This window comes from Alligator sinensis, unplaced genomic scaffold (assembly GCF_000455745.1).
Source record: "Alligator sinensis unplaced genomic scaffold, ASM45574v1 scaffold1546_1, whole genome shotgun sequence".
Classification (NCBI taxonomy): domain Eukaryota; kingdom Metazoa; phylum Chordata; order Crocodylia; family Alligatoridae; genus Alligator; species Alligator sinensis.
In genome coordinates this window covers 648,393-670,213 of record NW_005842689.1, presented here as the reverse complement: position 1 = coordinate 670,213, position 21,821 = coordinate 648,393, and the positions used below count along the sequence as shown (strand labels likewise).

The following is a 21,821-nucleotide window of genomic DNA, read 5'->3' as shown; positions in this document are numbered from 1 at the left end:
TGGACCGGCTTGAGATGCACCTTTGGATGCATGACAAGGTATGGCTGGCCTTGCTGGCTGCGGTCTGGCGTTGGCAGTTCGTGTTCATCTTGGAGTCAATAATGACTCCAAGATCCCTTTCTGCCTCTGTGCTTTCAAGAAGGGAACTCCCCAGCCCGTATGTATGCTGTGGATTCCTTCTCCCAAGGTGCAGCACCCTGCATTCGTCTACGTATTTCATGTAGTTTATGTGGCCTCTTGATTCCTACATGCTACATGCAGTCAAACCCTGCTTGCCTTGCTAACAGAAACAGCACCTTTGAAGTCATACAGAAATCCTTACAGCAAGCTGAGCAGGATTTTCCTGCCTTTAGTGGAAGACTACAAAACACAGTGGGTACCCAGCACAGGATTAAAACTGATCTGCAAATAATATTTAAAAAATAGTCAACTTGATCACAGTAAATACTGCAACACGATCTAAAATACCACCAAATATAGTTGGGTAAAAGAAAAGGTTAACATTTTTTTTCTCTTTATTGCATCTCAAAAATTTGTCAAAATGGATTTCCTCCCCCAAAATTATATATTTTTTTAATAAAATTTGAGCTACAAACATACCTTGGGCAACATTTTAATAATTATTTTATTGTCCTCATTTTCTAAACAAGAACATATAATGATCTTAGCAACACTGAGGCCCCCACTACATGTGCAGGTAAATGCACAATGGGAATTCATGAGTGATCTGCAGAGTCATGACTCCTCCTGTGTATAGCAGTAAGCGTGATTGTGGGATTGTGCATTAGATCCAAATGTGCCTTATTGCCAGTGCAGAGGGAGCCCAGTCCTAGATGCAAATTAAAGCACAATAGCAACCAGCTATAAAGTTAGTACACATTTTCAAGGTCTAACTTTATAGATGGTTGGAGCTTTTTATAGTATGATAAGTACTTTGCATATGTAGCTGGTCTCAAGGCACCTGAACAATTAACCAGTTAATTGCACGATACCTGTAACACATAAATGAGGCCTGATATATAGTGAATCAATTGTATAGAAGTATGCTTTGCTTTTGCAACTTCTGGAGAAGTGTACTTTGTGCCAGAAAGCCTATCAAACTTCTCTCCTGACTATATAGTTAAACCAACGCTGCATGTTGGTTCTGACCCCTTAAAAATCTATTCCCTGTACAGCAGTGTTGTGCTTGTATATCTGATTGTCCTCCCACTACAAGTATATTTACGACTGCTTGGATGCGTCTACACATGCTATTAAGGCGAAGCAATAAACTCTGGTGCTTATCGTGCTGGAGTTTATTGCTCCTGGACATTGTGTTTACACATGCTCCTGGGACCACAGCATGTTGAACCCAGTTGAAGCAACCCTGGCTGGCAGGAGACCTGGGGGGGGTCAGCCTTCCAACCCGGGGCTTCTCTGACATGGCTCAATGTGCTATGAAAGGGCTGACTGGGGCACAAGGGTGCCCCCGTATGGGGCTAGCCAGCAGGCAGCCGTGACATTGAAGTATTCTCATGCCCCAACCAGCCATGTCAGTGTCTACATGTGCAGTGCTATGGAATAAATAACTCCGCAGCAGGATGGTATTTGTATTAACAAGTACTACTCTGCTGCAGAGTTAATTAGTTTCCCACAGCCTAACAGCTGTGTAGATGTGAGATGCTTACTGTGGAGCTAATTAGTCTACTCTGCATTAAACATTTTGTGTAGACTTGCCCTGGAGGGCTACTGTAGTCTGCCTTTCTCATTAAGATAAAATATTTGTGTTTACAATTTTATGGTGCCCAGAGAGAGGTCTTTGTAGCTTAAGCTTCTTATTAAATAATTAAAAAATTTACAGTTAACTTCACAAAGGTGTAATTATCTGCACCTACTAAAAACAAAACCTGTTAAACATATTGCTGATCACACAGTAAAGTTCCCTGTAGATATACTCTGACAGATCCTCAATGCAGAAATTACACCTTTTTGAACAATGCCAGGGCTGGTGATGGTTTTTAAAACACCTAACAATGCAAAATCTTTCTAAAAAAGAAACCAGATATGTAATGGTTAACTGAAAAACATACTCACGGTTTAAAAGCAGAATGACCAAAATATGTTTTTAAACATATTTCTTCTTTTTCACTAGGGCTGGGCAACAAGGGATCTTAGACAAAAAAAAAAAAGCATGTATATTTAGCTCTAAGGTGTTCAGTCCTGGCCCAAAATATAATAGGCAGTTTGCTGCTAGTGATTTTAAGGGTCCTGAATCTACACAATTCTAATAAAACCCAGCATATCTTCAAACACTCCCAGGAGTTAAAGTGTGAATTGCTCTCCTTGATCCCCAGTTGATGTAGTTAGGATAGGGTGGCCATATGTCTCAGGCAAGCTTGGACAGTCTCAGCTTCCATAGTTTGGTCCTGGCTGGTTGGTCAAAAAAGTCCCAGAGTGGAACTCAGTGGAGATATGGAGCACCATATTATACCAGGCAGGTGGCTGAACAGGCACTACTGCTCCTGTGCAGGAACAAGAACGTGCCATATGTGGATGGGGTGGCACCTGCTCCAGTCCACCCACCTTGTTCCCACACAGGAAAAGCACTGCCTGCCAGGCGCATTATGTTGCTCTGGATCCCTGGCCAGACCCTGCTCTGGGACTTTTGACCAACTGGCTAGGACCGGACTACGGAAGCCAGTACTGTCCCCGTTTGCCTGGGACATATGGTCACAGATATACAAGTACATCTGGCCACATGTTCAATTAATGGCATGGTAAGAACAAGCCAAAGTTGTAACACTTTTTGTGGAACAATTTTGTGGCTTATTCCTTGTTTTATCATATCATTTATTGATTGATTGATTGTGTAGCTGGGTTACAACTTAAGATGCGATTCCAGGGATCAGATCCCAATCACACCCTTTCTACTTGCCAGTGCTGCAGAAGCTTGGGACCACAATTCCAGGGTCCCTCTGAACTGACAAGCTAAAAGCCAGATGCCCACAGCCCATTGTGATCCAGTGTGGTCCTGGGATCAGGGCCAACAATTTGCTGTCAGCCCTGGCCCCAGGACTGCACCAAGGCCAATTCAAGACCCCATTGTGATCCTGGGGACAGGACCGGCAATCAGATGATTGTTGGCAGCAGACCTGAGGCAGCCTTGGGCATGCCACTTGTTCAATTTAAAGCACTACACAAATCAGCCATAAAATGTTTAACTGTATGCATACAGGGGTGTAGGTTGTAGACTTGCTAGTCTAAGAACATAGGCAGACAAGTTCTTTGGGTAAATCTGATATCTTTTATTAGACCAACTAAATATTTGGAAAAAAAATTTAGTGAGCTTTTGGGTTTAAAAATCCTCTGGCAGGCTGAGGAAGCATCTGCAGTTGGTCTAATCCTCAAAGGGAATTTACAAAACACTTTTCACAGATGAGCCTATGAACTTCACTTCAGCCCCTGGATACAAAAAATCATGGACTAAATATAGATATTGGATTTATGACGCATTATAACTTGCCTGACATCTGACTCCCCAGGTACCTCTCCCCAGGTACCTCTCCACTATTTCATAGTTTCATAGTTTCAGGGTCGGAAGGGACCTAATAGATCTTCTAGCCCGCCCCCCCGCCAGGGCGGGAGAACAACCCAAAAAAAAAACAAAAAAAAACCACTCACCCTAAAAACAAAAACGGGACTCAAATGAGTCCAGCCAGGTAAGTATCCAGCCTCTTCTTAAAGATCCCCAGGGTAGGGGCCAGCACCACCTCCCTTGGAAGTTGGTTCCAGCTCCTAGCCGCCCTAACTGTGAAGTAGTTTTTTCGGATGTCCAATCTGTACCTCCTCTCCATCAACTTGTGCCCATTACTCCTTGTTATGCCAGCGGGGGCTAGGGGAAACAGCGTCTCCCCCAAACCCTTCTGGTTCCCCCTAGTGAGTTTATAGACGGTCACCAGGTCCCCCCTCAGCCTTCTCTTGTGGAGGCTGAATAGGTTCAGGTCCCGCAGTCTCTCACTGTAGGGTCTGCCCTGTTGTCCCCGGATCATGCGGGTGGCCCTCCTCTGGACCCTCTCCATGTTGTCCACATCCCTCCTGAAATGGGGCGCACAGAACTGGACACAATACTCCAGCTGCGGCCTGACCAGCGTCGCATAGAGGGGGAGGATCACCTCCCTGGCTCTATTCGAGATGCACCTGTGGATGCACGACAAGGTCCGGTTAGCCCTGCCAACCATGACCTCGCATTGTCGGCCCATGTTCATCTTGGAGTCAATAATGACACCAAGATCCCTTTCCGCCTCCGTGCTCTCAAGTAGGGAGTTCCCCATCGTATAAGTTTACCTGCTACATTCATCCCTCTCCCCCGGCCCACCCTCCCAGCCTGTCTCTCACCCACTGACTCCTCAATTTACATCTTCATTGACTGGCTTTCCTGCATACATACCAGCTTCTGGACTATTTACTATTCATTCCTTCCAGGAAGAGCACACACGAACTGCAGATCCTTCCTTAGCCTGACAAAGAGTTTTTAAACCCAAAAGCTTGCTAAAAATTTTTTCCAACTATTTAGTTGGTCTAATAAACAATATCAGATTTACCCAAACAGAGGCAACCCAAGCAGGGTGCGGGGCCCAGGACAAATCAGCCCATATGGGGTCCCACCCCAATCCCAGACCCGAAGAAGCTGCCACCGCAGTGTCAACAGCGAGAGGTGGTGTAGTGAGCAGCTGGACACAGAGCCGCCGCTCCACTCAGCTCCTCACTGCCGCTGCTCTGCCTGGCTCTGTGGGGCCCTCCAAAGCACGGGGCCCAGGGCAGTTGCCCCAATTCGCGCCACCAGAGACAGCCTTGTACCCAAAGAACCTTGTCTAACTGTATGTATGGAACATTTTTATGGCTTGTGTACCATGTTACTGCACTTTAAAAGTAGGTGTAGCACTCTTGTAATTTATGCTGCGATTAACAAATTAAATTAAGGCAGAAATGTAATGTGTAACTATACAGAGACCCTATCTTTAATAAATCAAATACAGAGCTTGATGGTACATTTGAATGCACCTCTACATGGATTACAATTTTTACTTATACCCACACTTTTCATTGTACTGCTTTTTTTTTTTCATTTTTAGTCGCGTGTTTTATTGTAATTCAGTATTTACCCCAGCTTTCTTCTTCCTCCTCCTCCTCAATGCCCTCATCTTCATCATCATCTGGAGCAAGATGCAATTTTGTGTGTCTATCTTTCTTAGTTTCAGTGGAGTTTGAGTTAGTCAGATCCACTTTACAGTTGCTGACATCATCCAAAGTCTGGAAATTTAATTGCAGGGGGAGTTAACTCACAGTATATGAACAGACCTGAAATTTTATTTAAGACAATTCCACACAAGGGAATATATGTTTTAAATCAGTGCTCAGCAAACCTGTTGTGGAGGCAAGGCAGAATGACCTGGCTCAGGTCTGAGGCAGGCCAATACTAGGACTCAAATGCTACTACTCCCACTTCTCTCTGCCACTCATCCATGTCACAGATGAAGCCCCCCCCCCCCCCCCCACTCAGCTGTGGCATGGTCTGATTTAGACAAAGCTCTTTGGCACTGAAACCCCCAGTCTGCAGGCTATACCAAATGGCTCCACCAACCGTAGCTTGGCAAGCCCTGTTTTACACTATTGATGACATAGCTAAGAGCTACCTGCCTGAGGTAGAAAGAATATACAGCATGAGAGAAACTGACATTGTTAGAAAGAACATCCAGTAGATCCTGGCTTATCTGAACCCAGCAAGACTTTTCCCTGTTCTGATATGCAAAATGTGCAGATAAATTGGAAATCTATAGGTATAACAGCACCAAAAAGAGGTATATTTAAAACAAAAAAACTACAGTCCAGAAACACAGTAACATTATTGCAAATAAATAAATAAATAAAAGATCTGTATCAATATACACACACACACTTTTTTGTATGTCTGGTGACCAGTTTGAGGGCTCGCATTAGGACATCCACTGCAATAGCTCTCAAATGTGTTACAGTTCTCACTAATTTAGAGGTCTAGAAACATGACTTGGGAGGAATGCCTGAAAGAAGTAACACTATTTAGTTTGGACAAGGAAATGTGCATGAGGGGATTTGATAACAGTCTTCAAATGCATGAAGAATGGTTATATGGAGGATGGAGATAGACTAGTCCCTGTGACCACAGGGGACAGGACTAGGAGCAATGGTCTCAAACTGCAGCAGATTATATTTAGATTGGATATGAGAAAGACCGTTCTTATAAAGAGTGGTTAAGCACTGGAATAGGCTACCCAGATAAACTGGGGAAATCTCCATTCTTGGAAGTTTTTAATGTCAAGTTAGACAGACATTTGAGTGGGATGGTTTAAGCAGGCTTGATCCTGTCTTGAGCAAGAGGGATGTTGTACTACATGATCTCCCAAGTTCCCTTCCAGCCCTACTTTTCTATGGTTTAAAAATCATACTCTCTCTTAATTTGGCCCTGATCCACCACAGCATGTGAGTATACATTTCAAGTTAAACATGTCAGTGGTTTCACTGAAAACAGTGGAAATACCCTATTTACTCAAATCCAAGATTAGTTTTTCCCCATTTAACATGGGGGACAAAAGTCCCTTGTCTTGGAACAGAGTACAAGGTAGGGGCCAGAGTCAGAGCAACAGCACTGCAGTCCAATCCCCATCCCCCCTCCCCACCCCCTGCATTCTGCAGCCTCTGCCCCCTCTCCTCCTACTTACTGTCAAGCATGGCTCTGGCTCCAGCTCTGGATGGATTCCCTCAAGTAGCACTGAACACATGGAAACTCCATCCCCTGCCTGCAGTCAGCAGCAGTGCACCTCTAGTCCTGGGACACTGCTGCATGGCTGGGCAGGATCCACACTTCCATGTGATCCATGAGCCAGAAGGGAATGAAGTCAGAGCCACATCTGACAATAAGCAGCAGGGGAGAAAAAGGGGGAAGAAGGCAGAGACTGTGGGGAGTAGGGGATGGGGAAAGTGGCACAGGCTGTGGGGAATGGGGGCAGAAGCTGCAGGGAGCAGAGGCTGTGGGGACAGGTGCCAGGGTAGAAGTCCTTTTCTGAGGTACTGCAGCCTAGCCAGTTAGTCATTATCCAATCTGGATTTGTCCATACTGAATTTCATTCAATTGATTTCAGACTACTTCTCCAGTTTATCAAGGTCACTCTGAATCCTAACCCTACCCCCCAGAACGTCAGCAAATTCACCCAACTTGGACAGAAATCAAAATGCACTGTAAAACACACTATAGTAATTTCATCCCTTTACTCTTGACCCCAAATGATCAAGTTTCCTCACAGAGGGTGGTATAAACAAGGAAGTTTGGGCACTTACTTTAATCATTTCCATTTCTAGTTCTTCATCACTTTCAATGACACAGGCAAGGTTATTTTCCTCTTCCCTGGAATAAGGGTTCTGAAAAAATGTTTCAAGATTAGTTTCAACTTACTGAAGGCCAACCATCATCACAGTGCTGTAACAAACAAGTATTACAAACACTTCATTTTGTTGTTGAAGCTTACCCATAATAAAACATAGAAAAATATTAGTCCAAAGCTTCCACAGGAGAAGTTACAAAGTTAATTCAACTCCTCTGTAGGACAACTAATTCTTATAGAATAAAGGGCTTAGTCCATCAGTCTGTCTCTCTGTCCGTAATGCTTTTCGAGCACTCTGATTGGTTAGTGAAACAACCAATCAGAGTGCAGAGCACCAACATGACGGCAGAGACGGAGGGGATGGAGTAGGGGAGCGAGTCCAGCACCGCTGGCCTTGCCACCCGCCCGCCTCCAAGGAGCAGGGCTGGGGGTGGGGGAACGGCAATGCGGGGTACTGTTGGAGGGGGACAGAGGGGGAAGCTTCGCCACCTCCCCCCAGCTCCTGGGAGGCAGCAGTGATATGGGGTGGTGCGTGGCTGCACTCTGTCCTCCCCTGGCCCTCCCCCCACCATCATTCACTAGTTTATTTATATTTATTTATTTGATTTATATACTGCTTTTCCTGACAGAGGCCCAAGGTGGCTTACAGAAGGCAGCAAAAAGCATCTAAAACAAACAAGAAAACAAAACAAAGAAGCAAAATAAAAGACAACAGAAAATGAAAATAACCTATAAAGAAAAAAAACAACCCTCTAAACAATATCCCAGCCCAGCACTGCCTGCTAAACATCTGCTCAAATAGGAAGGTTTTACAGAACTTCCAAAAGATGCCCATGCTCAGGCTCTCTGGCAGACTTCAAGAGACAGCAAGTTCCAGAGTCGAGTGGTGACTATGAGGAACGACCTCCCATGTACTTCCAAGCAAACGCTGAGCATGGATGGTACTTCTATGAAGCTGCTCTTGGCTGACTTTAGGAGTCACAGTAAGACATAAAGGATAAGGTGGTGCCTTAGTTACATAGTGCCCAGGCCGTTTAGTCAAAACCAGCACATTGAATTGTGCCAGGAAAATTACTGGGAGCCAGTGCTAAAGTACTGGCTCCCAGTAACTAGGAGCCAATGCTGACTCTGGAGCACTGGGACTTATGTGGAAGGGGACTATACCTCCAAAATGAGGTGCTGAGGAGAAGATTAAATTCTGTCTTCTAATACACGGGCATACCAGTTGATGGCGATAGTAAGAACTGTGCAGGGCTGCTGGAGTGCAGAATTATATATAAAATGTTATATTTAAGAGATGAAGGTGCTAAGCACGCCATAAACAGTAACCTGGCTATATGGTAAAGTCAATTTGTGGTATGATATATAGCACACAAGCCACAAAGCTATTGCATTTATAATGTGTAACATCTTTGTGGTTCATTTGCATCATACCTTGAACATTTGGCATTTTGGGGCTGTCCCATGATAGATCCCCATGCTCAGCTAATTGTACAGATCTGGAATGGGGCAGCCCCAGGATCCCAGGCACAGCTGCCCCCTACCCGATCAATGGGATCAGGCTGAGGGCAGAATTAGGTCCTGGACCTGGCACCCCAACCAATCCCCAGAGGCAGATGGCAGGGGGGAGGAAGACAAGGAGCAGGGCCATGAGCCTGACATCAGGAAGTATCTTCGCAAATGTCAGCCTCACTGTATCTTGGAGCTTTAAGAAGGCACATAGGCAGGAGCCCCAGCTGCACGCCTACTTTTTTAAGTTCCAGGGCACCAGTGGAAATAGCAGCTGAGCTGGGAGTTCTGCTCCACAGTTGCAGACATTACTTTGTGGTGTGGGGCATGGACAGCTGAGAAGCAGAGCTCCCAGCTCCCCAGCTGCCTGTGCCTTACACTGTGGGTCTTGATGCATGGGGAGCATTGAAGGGCACCGTTGGGGCAGCTTCCCTGGGTTTTCCTGCTGGGGACTTTAAACCCCAGTTAGGGTTGGCCTGCCAAGCACAGGAGATCAGAGGCCCCTGGCAGGGTTTAAAGTCCCCAGCGAGAGAAGTCCTTCGACTCCCCCGACGCAGCTGGGAACCTCTCATCTCCTGCACCTAGCAACCTGGCCAGAGCTCTGGGGCATGGGGTTTTGACAATCAGCTGATCAACAGCCCAGCTCCAGATCACACCAGAGCCAGTCTGAGTCCCCAGTATGGTCCCAGCTGTCATCTGACAATCAGCTGATTGTCAGCCGGCTGGACCTGGGCACTCTTCTTTCAACCTGCCAGTGCAGGGGAACCCCAGCATGATGATGCACTGGCAAGCAATAATGGCACAATTAGGAACTGATCCTTGATTCCAAAATCATGATTCCTGCCATGCAAGGGTCAGAGATCAGAGCCTATGTGGCTACCAGTAACTTTACTGGCACAGCATGTGGCAGGGGCCTGAAATAATTATGGAACAGGGGCCTAAAATTCACACATTAAATGTGAACAATACAGGAAATATTTTAAAAATATCTAGCGTTTGGCCAGATTGTGAAGTAATAAGAGCCAACTAGCAGCAGACCTAAAGAGCAGCTCAAATTGACAGGTTTTAGATGCTGCCAAAACTAAAACTTTAAGTTCATCAATTAAATATTTCATATTAACTGTCACTCACAGACAGCTATTTAAAATATCTTAGCAAATTAACAATGTTTATGACCTGTATTGATTTACTTTCTCTCTATTACCTCAGTCACACAAACAGCTTCTTTTAGCATTTCTTCATTAGCCTGTTGCTCCAACATTTGAAGTTCATATTCAGTAATGTCAAGCGACATTAAGCAGTCTCTATCCCGGCTTTTCTTGGATTCTGCCTCTTCGGTCCCAACTTTATGGTCAATCTTGGTACCTTCTGTTTCTTTATCACTAGGATGCTCCCCCTTGATGCACATTAAAGAATGATCAGAGTCGTTTAAATTATCTTGCAGTCTTCTAGTAAATTCAGGTGTTACACCCATTTCTTCTTCAAGAATGGTGGACAGAATTCCAGGTCTTCTTGAACCTACAGCACAACTGCTTCCCAATTCCACTTGATCATTTGATTCATGAAGCAACAAGCTTCTTAAGGCACTTATATTTTCCGATATACAAGTTAATATTTCCACAGTTCTACTGGAAAAAATAAGAAACTTAAATCAAGCTTTAAATAAATCTTACCGTGTCTTACCAGAATTTTTAAAAAGGTTTGCACTTCACTGATAAGTCTAACATAAAAACCCTCCCAATCAATCTCTTACAAAGTGTCAATTTATCATTTCAGCTATATAAGTTTTCCAGAAACATACCTTATTTTTCCTCAACTGCAAAACAATATACATCCATTTTCACTTTTAAGACTAAGTGAAGGAAACTGCTTTCACCATGCTGTGATACTGCTTAAACATAGAAAGTTTACATAAAATATCACATTTACTCAAAGCGAGCCAAAATACCATATTTATGTAGTTGTACTTTTCTTACCATTGAAAGAGACTGGTAAAGTAGCCACAAGCTTTAAGTCACATGGAAGAAAATATCATGGGTCATATAATGATACAATTCATCCAACAAATCTATTTTTAGTGCCCTTTAGCTTATTTTATGAGCATCTTTTTGAGGTAATATTTCTAAAACTTATTTTCAATACAAGTCAATGTGGTTGCTAATTTATCAGTTTCTGAGTAAGCAACCAGGAAGGAAAAAAATTACCATCTCAACTTACCATTTTCTGTTGGAGTCAGCATAAAGATGCCTACTTTACTAGTTTGGGCTAGAACACAGTGGCTAACCTGTGACATGAGCACCACAAGTGGCATAGGCAGCTTCTTTATGGGGCGCACGGCAGATCACAGAAGGGACAGGCAGCACAATGGCAGATAGAGTAGGGAGCAAAAAGCAGAGCAGGCAGGGAGCACAGGGGAGGGAGCAGAAAGCACAATAGCACATCAGGCAGGCAAAAAGGATCAGAGTGGGGGGAGATCCACAGGGCTTAATTTCTGGTACACCTACCAAAAAAATTGACCCCATGGGGGAAGAAGAACAGAACTCTAATGAAAATTAGCTATACACATGTATAACAGCTAGGGATGTGCAAAACGGGCCATATTTGATTCAGATTCGGCCCCAATTTGGGGGACAGTGATTTGATTAGTTGATTTGGATCACTGTCCTGATTCGATTTGTCCAAATCCGAACTTGAAGATTCGATTCTGAGTCAGAGAATCAGCGATTCAGCCATAGACACAGCTTTATATGTTTCTTCTACATACCCTGAGGTACCAGGCACGGCTTGTGAATGCTGCAATGGTGGGGCGGATGGAGCGTCCCACCGGAACAAGCCCCACCCCCCCGTGTGTTGGGCAGTGGACCTGGAAGTGGACCGGAAATACATTCGGTCCACTTCCGGGTCCACCACTGAGCACAGCGGGGACTCCCCCGCACTCCCATGGGACACTCCTAGTCTACTCCAATTAAAACAAAAAAGATTATATAAAATTTGATACTTCAAGCAGCTGATTCTATTAAGTGAGATATGAATAAGCAGCATAAAATGTCTGTCATACAATGTTTTTGGCATTCAATTTTGGGGGTTTAATACTGATATGCAGCTGAGACTATTAAGCAAGATTCTAATACCCAGCAGATACTGTATATGATCAGTGAATTTAGAAAGCTATTAAGTCAAACATTCAAGAGCTCAGCTATATACATATAATCTTATGAACTGTATTATCATTAGTGTCTTGGACGGCCGGAGCCGACTCGAGGTGATTTTAGAAATTACTCGTTCGCTAGGCGGGCTGGTGAATGGAGAGGCAGACAAAGCTTAATGGTTGCAAAAACTTTACTTACGCCGCTTGTAGCCGCGACACAGATGGTCCGGTCGTTTGAACAACTATGTGAGTTGCTCCAGCTGGCAAGGCTCAGGCCAGCTAATCCGTCCACAAATTAAGCCGGCGGGGAAAGGGTACGTCGAGGATTGCGCTCGGCAACACGGAGAAGAATCGATAGGTGATCAGTCTCTCACCCAGCTCAGCCACAAGTCAGATCTCTTTAGAGGCACTCTGCAGCGTGCTCAAAGTTCTCCGACTTGGGCAGAAGTCGCACGAAATTTTAAACGGCTAGCAAGCCAATTACTAGCCGCCACGTAGGAATAATTTAGAACTGGCCAATAGCGGGACACAAATTTGCATTCAAATGGCGGGAACTCTCTTGCACCGGGGTTTTTCTGTTGCAACAAAAACCCTTTGCTGTGCAAGAGGCTCTCACGTGGCGGGAAAATTCCATCGTGCCGAGGCACCAAAATCACTGGGTTATGACAGTAAGCTAAAAAAAATTTGTGTAATATGAAAACACAAGGACTTTACTATATGTATCAATAACTGTGAAGAAAATTAAGTGTAATATTACCATATTTACTCAATTCCAAGATTGAGTTCCCCGTCCCCATTTAACATGGGGGGAAACCCCCTCATCTTGGAATCAAGCACGAGGAGGGGGGGAGTAGGCACCTCCAGCTCCAGCCCCAGCCCTGGGACAGAGCCAAAGCTGAAGCTGTTGCCTGATCCCTGTAGCCTCTAGAACCCCCCCCGACAACCTGCAGCCGCAATTTTCCACACCCCCTCCCCTGTCTCACCCCCCCTTTCCCTCTTCTCTGCATCATCACTACAATGCCAGAGCTTGAGCAAGAGCAGGAGAGGGGGAAGAGGCTGCAGGGGAGTGAGATGGGGAGAAGGGTAGTGCCAAGGATGTGGTGGGGTAGTAGGCAGGGAGCAGAGGCTGTGGGGGCAGGCACAATGGAAGGGTAGAGGGGGGGGGATGACAAGCAGCAGGGGGCAAGCTGCCTGTCTCCCCACCACTTCCCCCACTGCCTGCCCTAACCCTCCCTGCACTGCCTCCCCTACCACCTGCCCACCTACCATTGCTCTCCCCACTCCAGTGGTGCTGGGGATGAATTTAAGACAATCTTCCAATAATTAGATTCTATACATGGAAAAGTATAACAAATGTATAAATTTTCCACATATAGCCACATTGGAGGGTCATCTTAAATTCAGGAGTTATCTTGGATTTGGGTAAATATGGTATTATTAATATGGGGGAGAATCAAATGAAACTTAGATACACCACAAGATATTATCTCTAAGAAGAAAATGGGACCACAGAGCTCATTTTAGAGTAAAGAGTTTAGTTTTAAATAATTTAAAAAAATCACAAGCCTCAAATTTACTGTTGAAACTATATTGTGAAATATACTCTCTACTGTTTAAATTCTCCCATTTGATAGCTCATTTACATTCAGTGCTGTACAACATGAATAAAGACTCTATTCTATTCTATTCAAGTCAGGAAACAATTGGTTCTACTGCCACAAAGTACTTGAAGTTATTTATTATTATTAATTGGAAATTGCAACTTTTACCAGAGTATTATTGGATTCTCTTCAGTTATACTTGTTATAAGTGAGAACGTAAAGATGTTTCTAAGCTGTCCAATTATCACCTCAGTTAGGTACCTGAAGTTTAAATATTCACTCTGCTTTTTCTTCTGAACCATAGCTCATCCTAGATTTTCAACATGCAACTCCATGATGCCTATTTCTAATTCAGTAGTTGCATGCAGTTCTTATAAAGCCTGTATTATGGGGCAAAAGCAGCAGTTTATGGATAGGTTTTCAACTGAGTTTTCTGTTACAAACAGTTTTGGTTTCTGCAGCCCACACAAAAAGAGACATCAAATTGGTAACTAAATCAGAGGACAAGATTGATTTTCCCCCTTTTTTTAGTTTAAACCTATATGAAAACTTGGAAGAAGGCTGAAGGATGAAACCCTAGCCTTGTTGAAGTCAATGGGGGCAATGCCATCACCTTCAACAGGACTACCTTGAGTTCCTAAATATGAAAATACTAAAAGTATAGCTCTAAGGAGCTCAAGAGATCTTGGACTTTTTCTACTCTATAACAAGGACACACAAAGGAAAGAACTACTTTATTGGAATCTCCCAGCTGAGATCTTTTATAGTATAATCAAAATATAAAAGTCAACTTGAACCATAAGAAGAAAATGGTATTAAAAACTGCTTAAAACCATTTTTGAAGATTCTTTTCTAGACAATCATTAAGTTGGTTCACAAGTTCATTCTTTTTTCCTGAGGAATCAAACAATGTGGACTTCAGCCTTCCTAAGAAATATTTGATTTGAAATGCATTCCACATTGCAATAAAGTACATCCTTGGTTATCTGAACATTTTGAAAACATCCATTAAAAATAACTGAAATGGTTTGAAAAAGTAAAACCACAGCATCTTGTAAGGAACAACTAATTCTAACACATGATGGATAATGTAAAATCACATCAAATCAACTGTGTTTATTATTAAAATAAAGTTGCTAGGCAGATAATCCAGAGTTTTGATAACCAAGGTTGAGATAACCAAGAATTTACTATATTATGAACTATGATAATAGGAAGTTTGATTTTTGGAATTTTTTTCATTCTTAAAACTTTAGAACATTTTCTCAGAATTGTATCTGCCACTTTCAAAGAACCTACACCTATGAAAATACCTTTTCAGCTTACAAAATAATTTTAAAAATAACCATAGGGCCAGGGGCATGAGCTTAAACCAGTGATCCTCAACCAGGGTGCAACAAAACTCTATAGGCCCTTGAGATCCTTTTAAGGGGGGCCCATGAGATGCCATGTAGTGTTAGCACTTATCACAAGATAAACCCAGAGATTTCAAATAGGGATTAATAGCGCTAAAAACATTCGGACCTGTTGTGGTCTACATTCTTTGCAACAAAAGAACTGTTCTCTTATTTTTCTGTAGTCAAAAACTGAGTTGAAAACTAAGAGCTGACATTTTCTGAGGCATGCCTTGAGTTTGTCGAGGAGTGCCTCAAATCTAAAATGGTTGAGAACCACTGGCTTAGACAATTGTTGTATTTTAGAAGCATCTCAAATTCAACCAGAGCTCAAGAAACCGGGTGTGGGGCAGGGGAAGGGATTCTCACACACAATTTTGCATGACAGCAAAAGAAAGTTATTTTAATAAAATGGATAACTGATAATACCAAATTTATAATTATAAAAGTGAAAATTGATAATACCAATAATATATCAATGGTATCTCATCCCACTTAAAATTAGACATGTTTGTGGAATAAGAACAGCCAAGAGTTGGAAAAAACATGGAGTGTTGGGAGGATTCTGTCCAAGAATTAAACTTCTTGAAAATGGTTGAGGACTTGGTAAGGGAAATAACAGGATGCCAGCTATCAGATAACCTTGTAGCATTCTTATTAAACCTTCCTGAGAACTCCTGTGAAAAAGGAGTTGAATTAATAAGCAGGTTATATATAACCCACCCCCCCCCAACAAAAGCTTAACATTGACTATGAAATGTAAAGGAAATATCAAATACTGAAAGGAACAAAAGAAAAGAATCTGAGACTCTTCTGTGGATACTAACTTGGGTTAAGGGAGAAATATTTAACATCTAAAGATCCAATCTCCTATGGTATATGTAAAGACAGATATCTATCTATTTCTGGTTAAGTTGGATTCTTTAAAATTTAAAAAACAAAAACAAAAAACAAGGAACTTCTTCACCCTTTTATCTCTAGGTAGAAAAAGTGAACCTGCTTCAAAATGTGGTTTCTTAAGCAAAGGCAGGCATACAGACAGATGTATATTTAGAAGCACAGATTTATACCTTTGTAACACTGATATCCCATTTCTGAGCAGCTGCATGCTGTACAGAGCTTGCCCGCACGAAGGCACGGGCTCCCAAAGCTCTGCAACCCACCCTGCCTTGCCTTGCCCTACCCCCTAGATCAGGAACAGGAAGCAGAAGCTGAAAGAAAGAGGGGGAGCCTGGAGACCCTGCTGACAGCAGCAGCAGAACAATGCAGCAGAGTGATGCCCAGATTGGGAGCCTGGAGCTGTGATTTAACTCATCAAGGACTCCATGCAGCGCACAGACCACCAGTTGGACAGCCTTGATTTATAGCATTAGGCCAGATTCTAGCAACAGATGCACAAGAACACAGCACTTAACATAGATTCAGTAGGTAAAAAGGAAATAAGAGCTAAGCAATAGCTAACCTCTCTGTGTTTGTAAGTTGTCCAGAAGTGCCAGAGAACTTAGCCAGATCCATCATCTCTTCAGCTAATGAAGTCAATTGGTTCTTCACTTCATTTGCAAACATCTTCCCATCTAGAAAAATCAATGTCAGTAGAGTTTCTTTACAATAATTTAAGATCCATCAGCTATATGCATATGCAAACAAGAGTTAGCGATTCCTGAGGGAAACCATGGGTACAATAGGTTACAGTTGTTAGATTAAACAATTTTCCATTTCCAGAAGTAGCCTGAGCAGGTGTTAGAGCATGAACTCCACCTCAAGTCTAGGGATACAACGAATGGTCCAGTAGTCCTACACTCTTGATACATACGAGTTGGGGAATTCTAGGGAGGAGTCATGTTCAGAGACTAAAGACGCTTTCAATCCAAAAGGTTCAGGCAGAGAACCCAGCTCTAAGTTCTGCCATGGGAATCAGCAGACCCTAAGGATGTGGACAGTTATGACATTTGAACCATTCCAAGAATGTCACTGGGTGCATCTATGCAAGATGCTTTATTGCGCTGTAGCATAGTTTACTACACAGTAAGCGTGTGCGTCTACACGTGCAAACGCAAGTAGCAAATTTACATGCGATTACTTACTGCTCCCAGTCAGCTGGCCACCACGGGGCGGGAGATTGCTCCCTGCCCCCAGGAGCTGTCGGCTGCTGAGGAGGGCTCTGCAACCAGAGACTAGGTGGGAATTATGTCCTCCTGCCCCAGCAGCACGGAGCTCCAAGCCCCCTGTGTGAGCAGGGAGCGGGGGCTGGGAGATCCTTACCTCCCAGCCCCAACTTCACCATCACAATCGGGGAGCAGGGGGCTGGAAGAGCCTTATCTCCCATCTCAAGCCCCACAACAGAAGCTGGCACTGGGAGATAAGGATCTCTCAGTCCTGGCCCCATGGCTGCAGAGCTGGACCTGGGAGCTTCCTGCTGGAAGGGGCTGGGGAACCTGTTCCCCACCCAGCTCCTTGATTGTGGGATTTTGCAGTGGGGGCTGGGACCTGTTGTGGTCAGGGGCAGGTCCCAGCCCCATGCCCAAATCGGGTGATCGAGGCATGGGGGTTGGAACGAGCTGCAGGGGTGGGAAAGGTCCCAGCCCTCTGCCCTGATCCATTAGTGGGGCAGCTTGCAACGATCTAGCTGCCAGCTGCCTCACTGGAAGATCGAGGAAGGGGGCTGGGACCTGCCCTTCCCCTGCAGCTCTTTCCAAATCTCTTGCCCCCATCAGGGAGCCAGGGCCAGGAGCTCCCTGCAGCTGAAAAGTAGGCAGCCCCCCAGGGGCAGTGTGCAATGTCCCAGCCCCAGCCAGCTCCCTGCCAGCCCCTGGACTAGCACCTAGGCAGAGACTAGAGCAGATGGCAGCAGGGACCCACTGAAGAGCCCCAGGAAGGGGAGCAGTTAGTAACAAATCTGTTCCCATTTCCCTGCACATGTGGATGCCTGCCCAGGAGTGTTTACTCACAAGTAAACTGCTCCCAGATCTAATGCATGTATAGACACACCCACTGATTGTGATATTGGTTCACAAATGTCCTGGGTCAGAGGTGTCCACACAATAGGCTGCTAAGAGTTTTAAGTACAACGGGCACCTTTTAGGCACTGCAGTGCTGCTGAACCATCACCAAGGTGGTAGTGAGTACCCAGACCCATTGCAATTTCTATACTAGGTACAAGTTCTTACCAACACCAAGTTCAGTGAAGACCCATTGCTGCACTTTACTGCAATCTGTACCTGCCTGGGAGTATCTAGGGGGGGCGTGTGGGTGTATGGAGTTGTGTGTGGTTGCGGGGATTGCCTAGACCAAGACACTCATCAGTATACTTCAGTGCCCTAAAAACTGACCAATGTTCAGTGTATCTCAGGCTGATTTAGGGGTGGGGGTGGGGGAGGGTGTAGGTCAGGATGTCTAGCTGCCTGGACAATTTCATTCCACTGGTGGCAGTGGAGTCCTTGGGCAGGCCCTTGGTACCCCCAACCTCTAAGAGCACAGAAGCAGAGATCCAGGCACCACCACCATGTGTCATTCCCCCCAGCCACTTTACACACCAAATGAAGCCTGGGATACATAGAACACAGTATAAATGTGTAACAGGTCTGTGGCTATGGGGGGCAGCCATGACACTCCTGGGTGGCTGTGCAGTCCCTGCCTGGCTCAAGCTCAGCGGCAGCCCTTCCCTTGAATCTTGCCCACCACACCTTACTCTTAATGAAAGTTATAAAAGAGAGGCTGCCTGCGGGCTCTGAGTGAACCCAAGCCTATGTTGACCCTCACTGGACCTCTCCTGGGTCCCCTCAGGTCACAGTCTAATGCTCCCAGACTACCAGGCCCTCTCAGCATGTCTGTATGGCTTCTGGCATCGGTCACCTTAAGGGCTCCTTGCATGGCTCCTAACCTTCCCTGCTCCTAACCTTCCCTACCCCATGCCCCAAGCCTTGCGGATATTCTCTCTATGATGCTGCCTATTCATACACTCTGGCTTCCTTGGGCTTTTGGACCTCCCTGGTCCCTTATACAGTGTCCCACTGGGCTCCTGGGCCCCTAGTCCTGCCTATTGCCCCCCTCTCTGGACTCCTAGGCCCCTGGTCCTCCATGCCACCATTCTCCAAGCTCAGGAACCCTCTGGTCCAGCTTAATCCTTCCCAGGGCACCAGGACCCTCTCTGGTCTCAAAATAAATCAAAGGCCACTTGCCTGTAAAAACTCAGTCCTTCTCTGCCCAGGGGGCTTGCCTGTGCTCCCAGGCCTAAGGAGTTGTTTATAAGTTGCAGTCCCTTCAGGAACCCTGCTGCCTAGAGCTCCTCACTTTGTGGCTGCTAGGGAGAGACTCCTTGGCCAGCTCAGATTCTGGGCTTATATAGCTCCAGCCTGAGTCCTCTTCCAGTCAGGTGAACCTCTCATTAGCTCCCTCCACCACCTGAAAGCAGCCTCACAGGCTGCTAGCTCCCTTAAAGGAGCAGGTACACTCCAGTGCCCTGCTACAAACTGCTACCAAAGGAAAGAAATTGACTAGCTCTTTAAAAGCAGAGGAGAGCTGCCCCCAGCCAGGGACATGACAGTGAAGGACAGCCAACAGAGGCTAGGGCAGTAGAGTTCTGGATGTATACCAGAGCAACCACAGTTACTGCACAGGAATTGGGGGTAGAGGGGTAAGAAGTTGTGTAATGTGGGATGCCTGGAGGACCAGCCAGACACTAATCATGGAAAACCTGGTATCTGCACATAACACAACTCATCCAAAGTAATACTTGATTATCCAGCTATACTTTTGAAACAGTTCAGGAGTTTTAAACAAAAGATGGTCTAAGTATGTCTGGAGGCTTGTGGTATAAACTGCATTTAAACTCATCTAAGTATGACACCTGTCTGCAACCTCATGTGGTCATCAGAATGATCACCACAATACTGAAGCTGACCATTTTCTACCCTACACAGACTGAACGTTTGGCTCCAAACCCATCTTTTAGATTTCATAATTTTTAGAGTTGGAAGGGACCTCAGTAAATCATTAAGTCCGACCCCTTGCCCTGGGCAGGAAAGAGCACCCCAGCCAGGTGCTTGTCCAGTCTCCTCTTAAAGACCTCTAGAGTAGGAGAGAGCACCACCTCCCTTGGAAGCCCATTCCAGATTCTGGTAACCGTTACTGTGAAGAAGATCTTCCCAATGTCCAATCCAAATCTGCTCTCTGAGTATGTGGCCATTGTTTCTAGTAACCCCTAGGGGCACCCTGGTAAACAGAGCATCTCCTATTCCTTGCTGCATCCCCTCCACCCCCCGACAAATTTGTAGATGGCCACAAGATCACTTCACAGCCTTCTCTTGCGGAGGCTGAAGAGATACAGGTCCCTCAATCTCTCCTCATGGGGCCTGACCTGCAGGCCCCTAACCATATGAGTAGCCCTCCTCTGAACCCTCTCAAAGTTATCTACATCCTTCTTGAAGTGCAGTGCCCAAAACTGGATGCAGTACTCCAACTGCAGCCTTACCAATGCTGCAGAGAGGGGAAGTATCACCTCCTTAGACCCGTTTGTGATGCACCTGCTAATGCATGATAAAGTGCGGTTAGCTTTACTTATCACTTTGTCACATTGGCGACTCATGTTCATCTTGGAGTCTACTATGACTCCGAGATCTCTTTCTGCCACTGTGCTATTTAGAAGGTCATCTCTCAATCTGTAAGTGTGTTGGTGATTCTTTTCCCCTAGGTGCAGCACTTTGCTAAACTTTGTTAAAGTGCATCCTGTTCTGTTCTGCCCACTTTTCCAACCTATCCAAATCCCCCTGAATCCATTCCTTGCCCACCTGTGTGTTACTTTGCCCCACAATTTGGTGTCATCTGCATATTTGGACAGAGTGCTCTCCACGCCCGCATCCAAGTCACCGATGAAGATATTGAACAGCATTGGTCCAAGGACCGAACCTTGGGGGACCCAACTGCCCACAGCTTTCCAGGTCGATACCGACCCATCCACCACCACTCTCTAGGTGCGTCCCTTAAGCCAATTCACCACCCACCCGACCGTGTAATCATAATTCTTGCTCCTGTCCAGTTTCTTCATCTCAAACTAATGGAAGCTGTTGAGTGACAGCACCTTTGAAAAGTTGGGCTACCTACTTAGATACTATTTTAAAGATTTTTTCCTTTTTACAATCTTGGCATAGTGTTTGGGACAAATACCTTGACTTTCTTTATTTAAACCAGCCCTAGCATGTTTGGGTGATACTGTAATAGTAAATTCACAAATTTAGATAGTAAACATTGAGAGAGAGAGAGAGAGAGGTGGTGGACGGGCCGTACTCAACCTGGTGGGATGTGAACAGTGGGGTCCCCCAGGGCTCGGTCCTGGGGCCTACACTGTTCAACATCTTCATCAGCGACTTCAACGAGGGGGCGGAAAACACATTGTCCAAGTTTGCCGATGACACCAAGATGTGGGGAGAGGTAGGCATGCTCGAAGGGAGAGAGAGGCTGCAATTAGATTGAGACAGACTACAAAAGTGGGCGGATGGTAATAGGATGGGGTTCAATGTAGATAAATGCAGGATGCTGCACCTGGGGAGAAGGAATCCATAGCATACATACAAGCTGGGGAGCTCCCCCCTTGTGAGCACAGAGGCGGAAAGGGATCTTGGAGTCATTATTGACTCCAAGATGAGCATGAGCCACCAATGCCAGACCGCAGCCAGCAAAGCCAACCGCACCTTGTCGTGCATCCAAAGATGCATCTCAAGCCAGTCCAGAGAGGGGATACTCCCCCTCTACGCGACATTGGTCCGGCCTCAACTGGAGT

At 45.2% G+C, this 21,821-nt stretch overlaps 1 protein-coding gene across 2 annotated transcripts in view; it reads right to left on the bottom strand.

Moving 5' to 3' along the window:
- The window catches only part of WRN (Werner syndrome RecQ like helicase), a 161,866-nt gene that overhangs the window by 84,561 nt on the left and 55,484 nt on the right, over positions 1-21,821 (bottom strand). For both annotated transcript variants that reach the window (XM_025215937.1, XM_025215938.1), the window contains 5 exons: positions 16,509-16,620; positions 10,108-10,531; positions 7,351-7,431; positions 5,142-5,289; positions 2,074-2,149 (listed from right to left, as the gene is read on the bottom strand). In XM_025215937.1, coding sequence (XP_025071722.1) covers positions 2,074-2,149; positions 5,142-5,289; positions 7,351-7,431; positions 10,108-10,531; positions 16,509-16,620 — 841 coding nt within the window. The remainder of the gene's footprint in view (positions 1-2,073; positions 2,150-5,141; positions 5,290-7,350; positions 7,432-10,107; positions 10,532-16,508; positions 16,621-21,821) is intronic.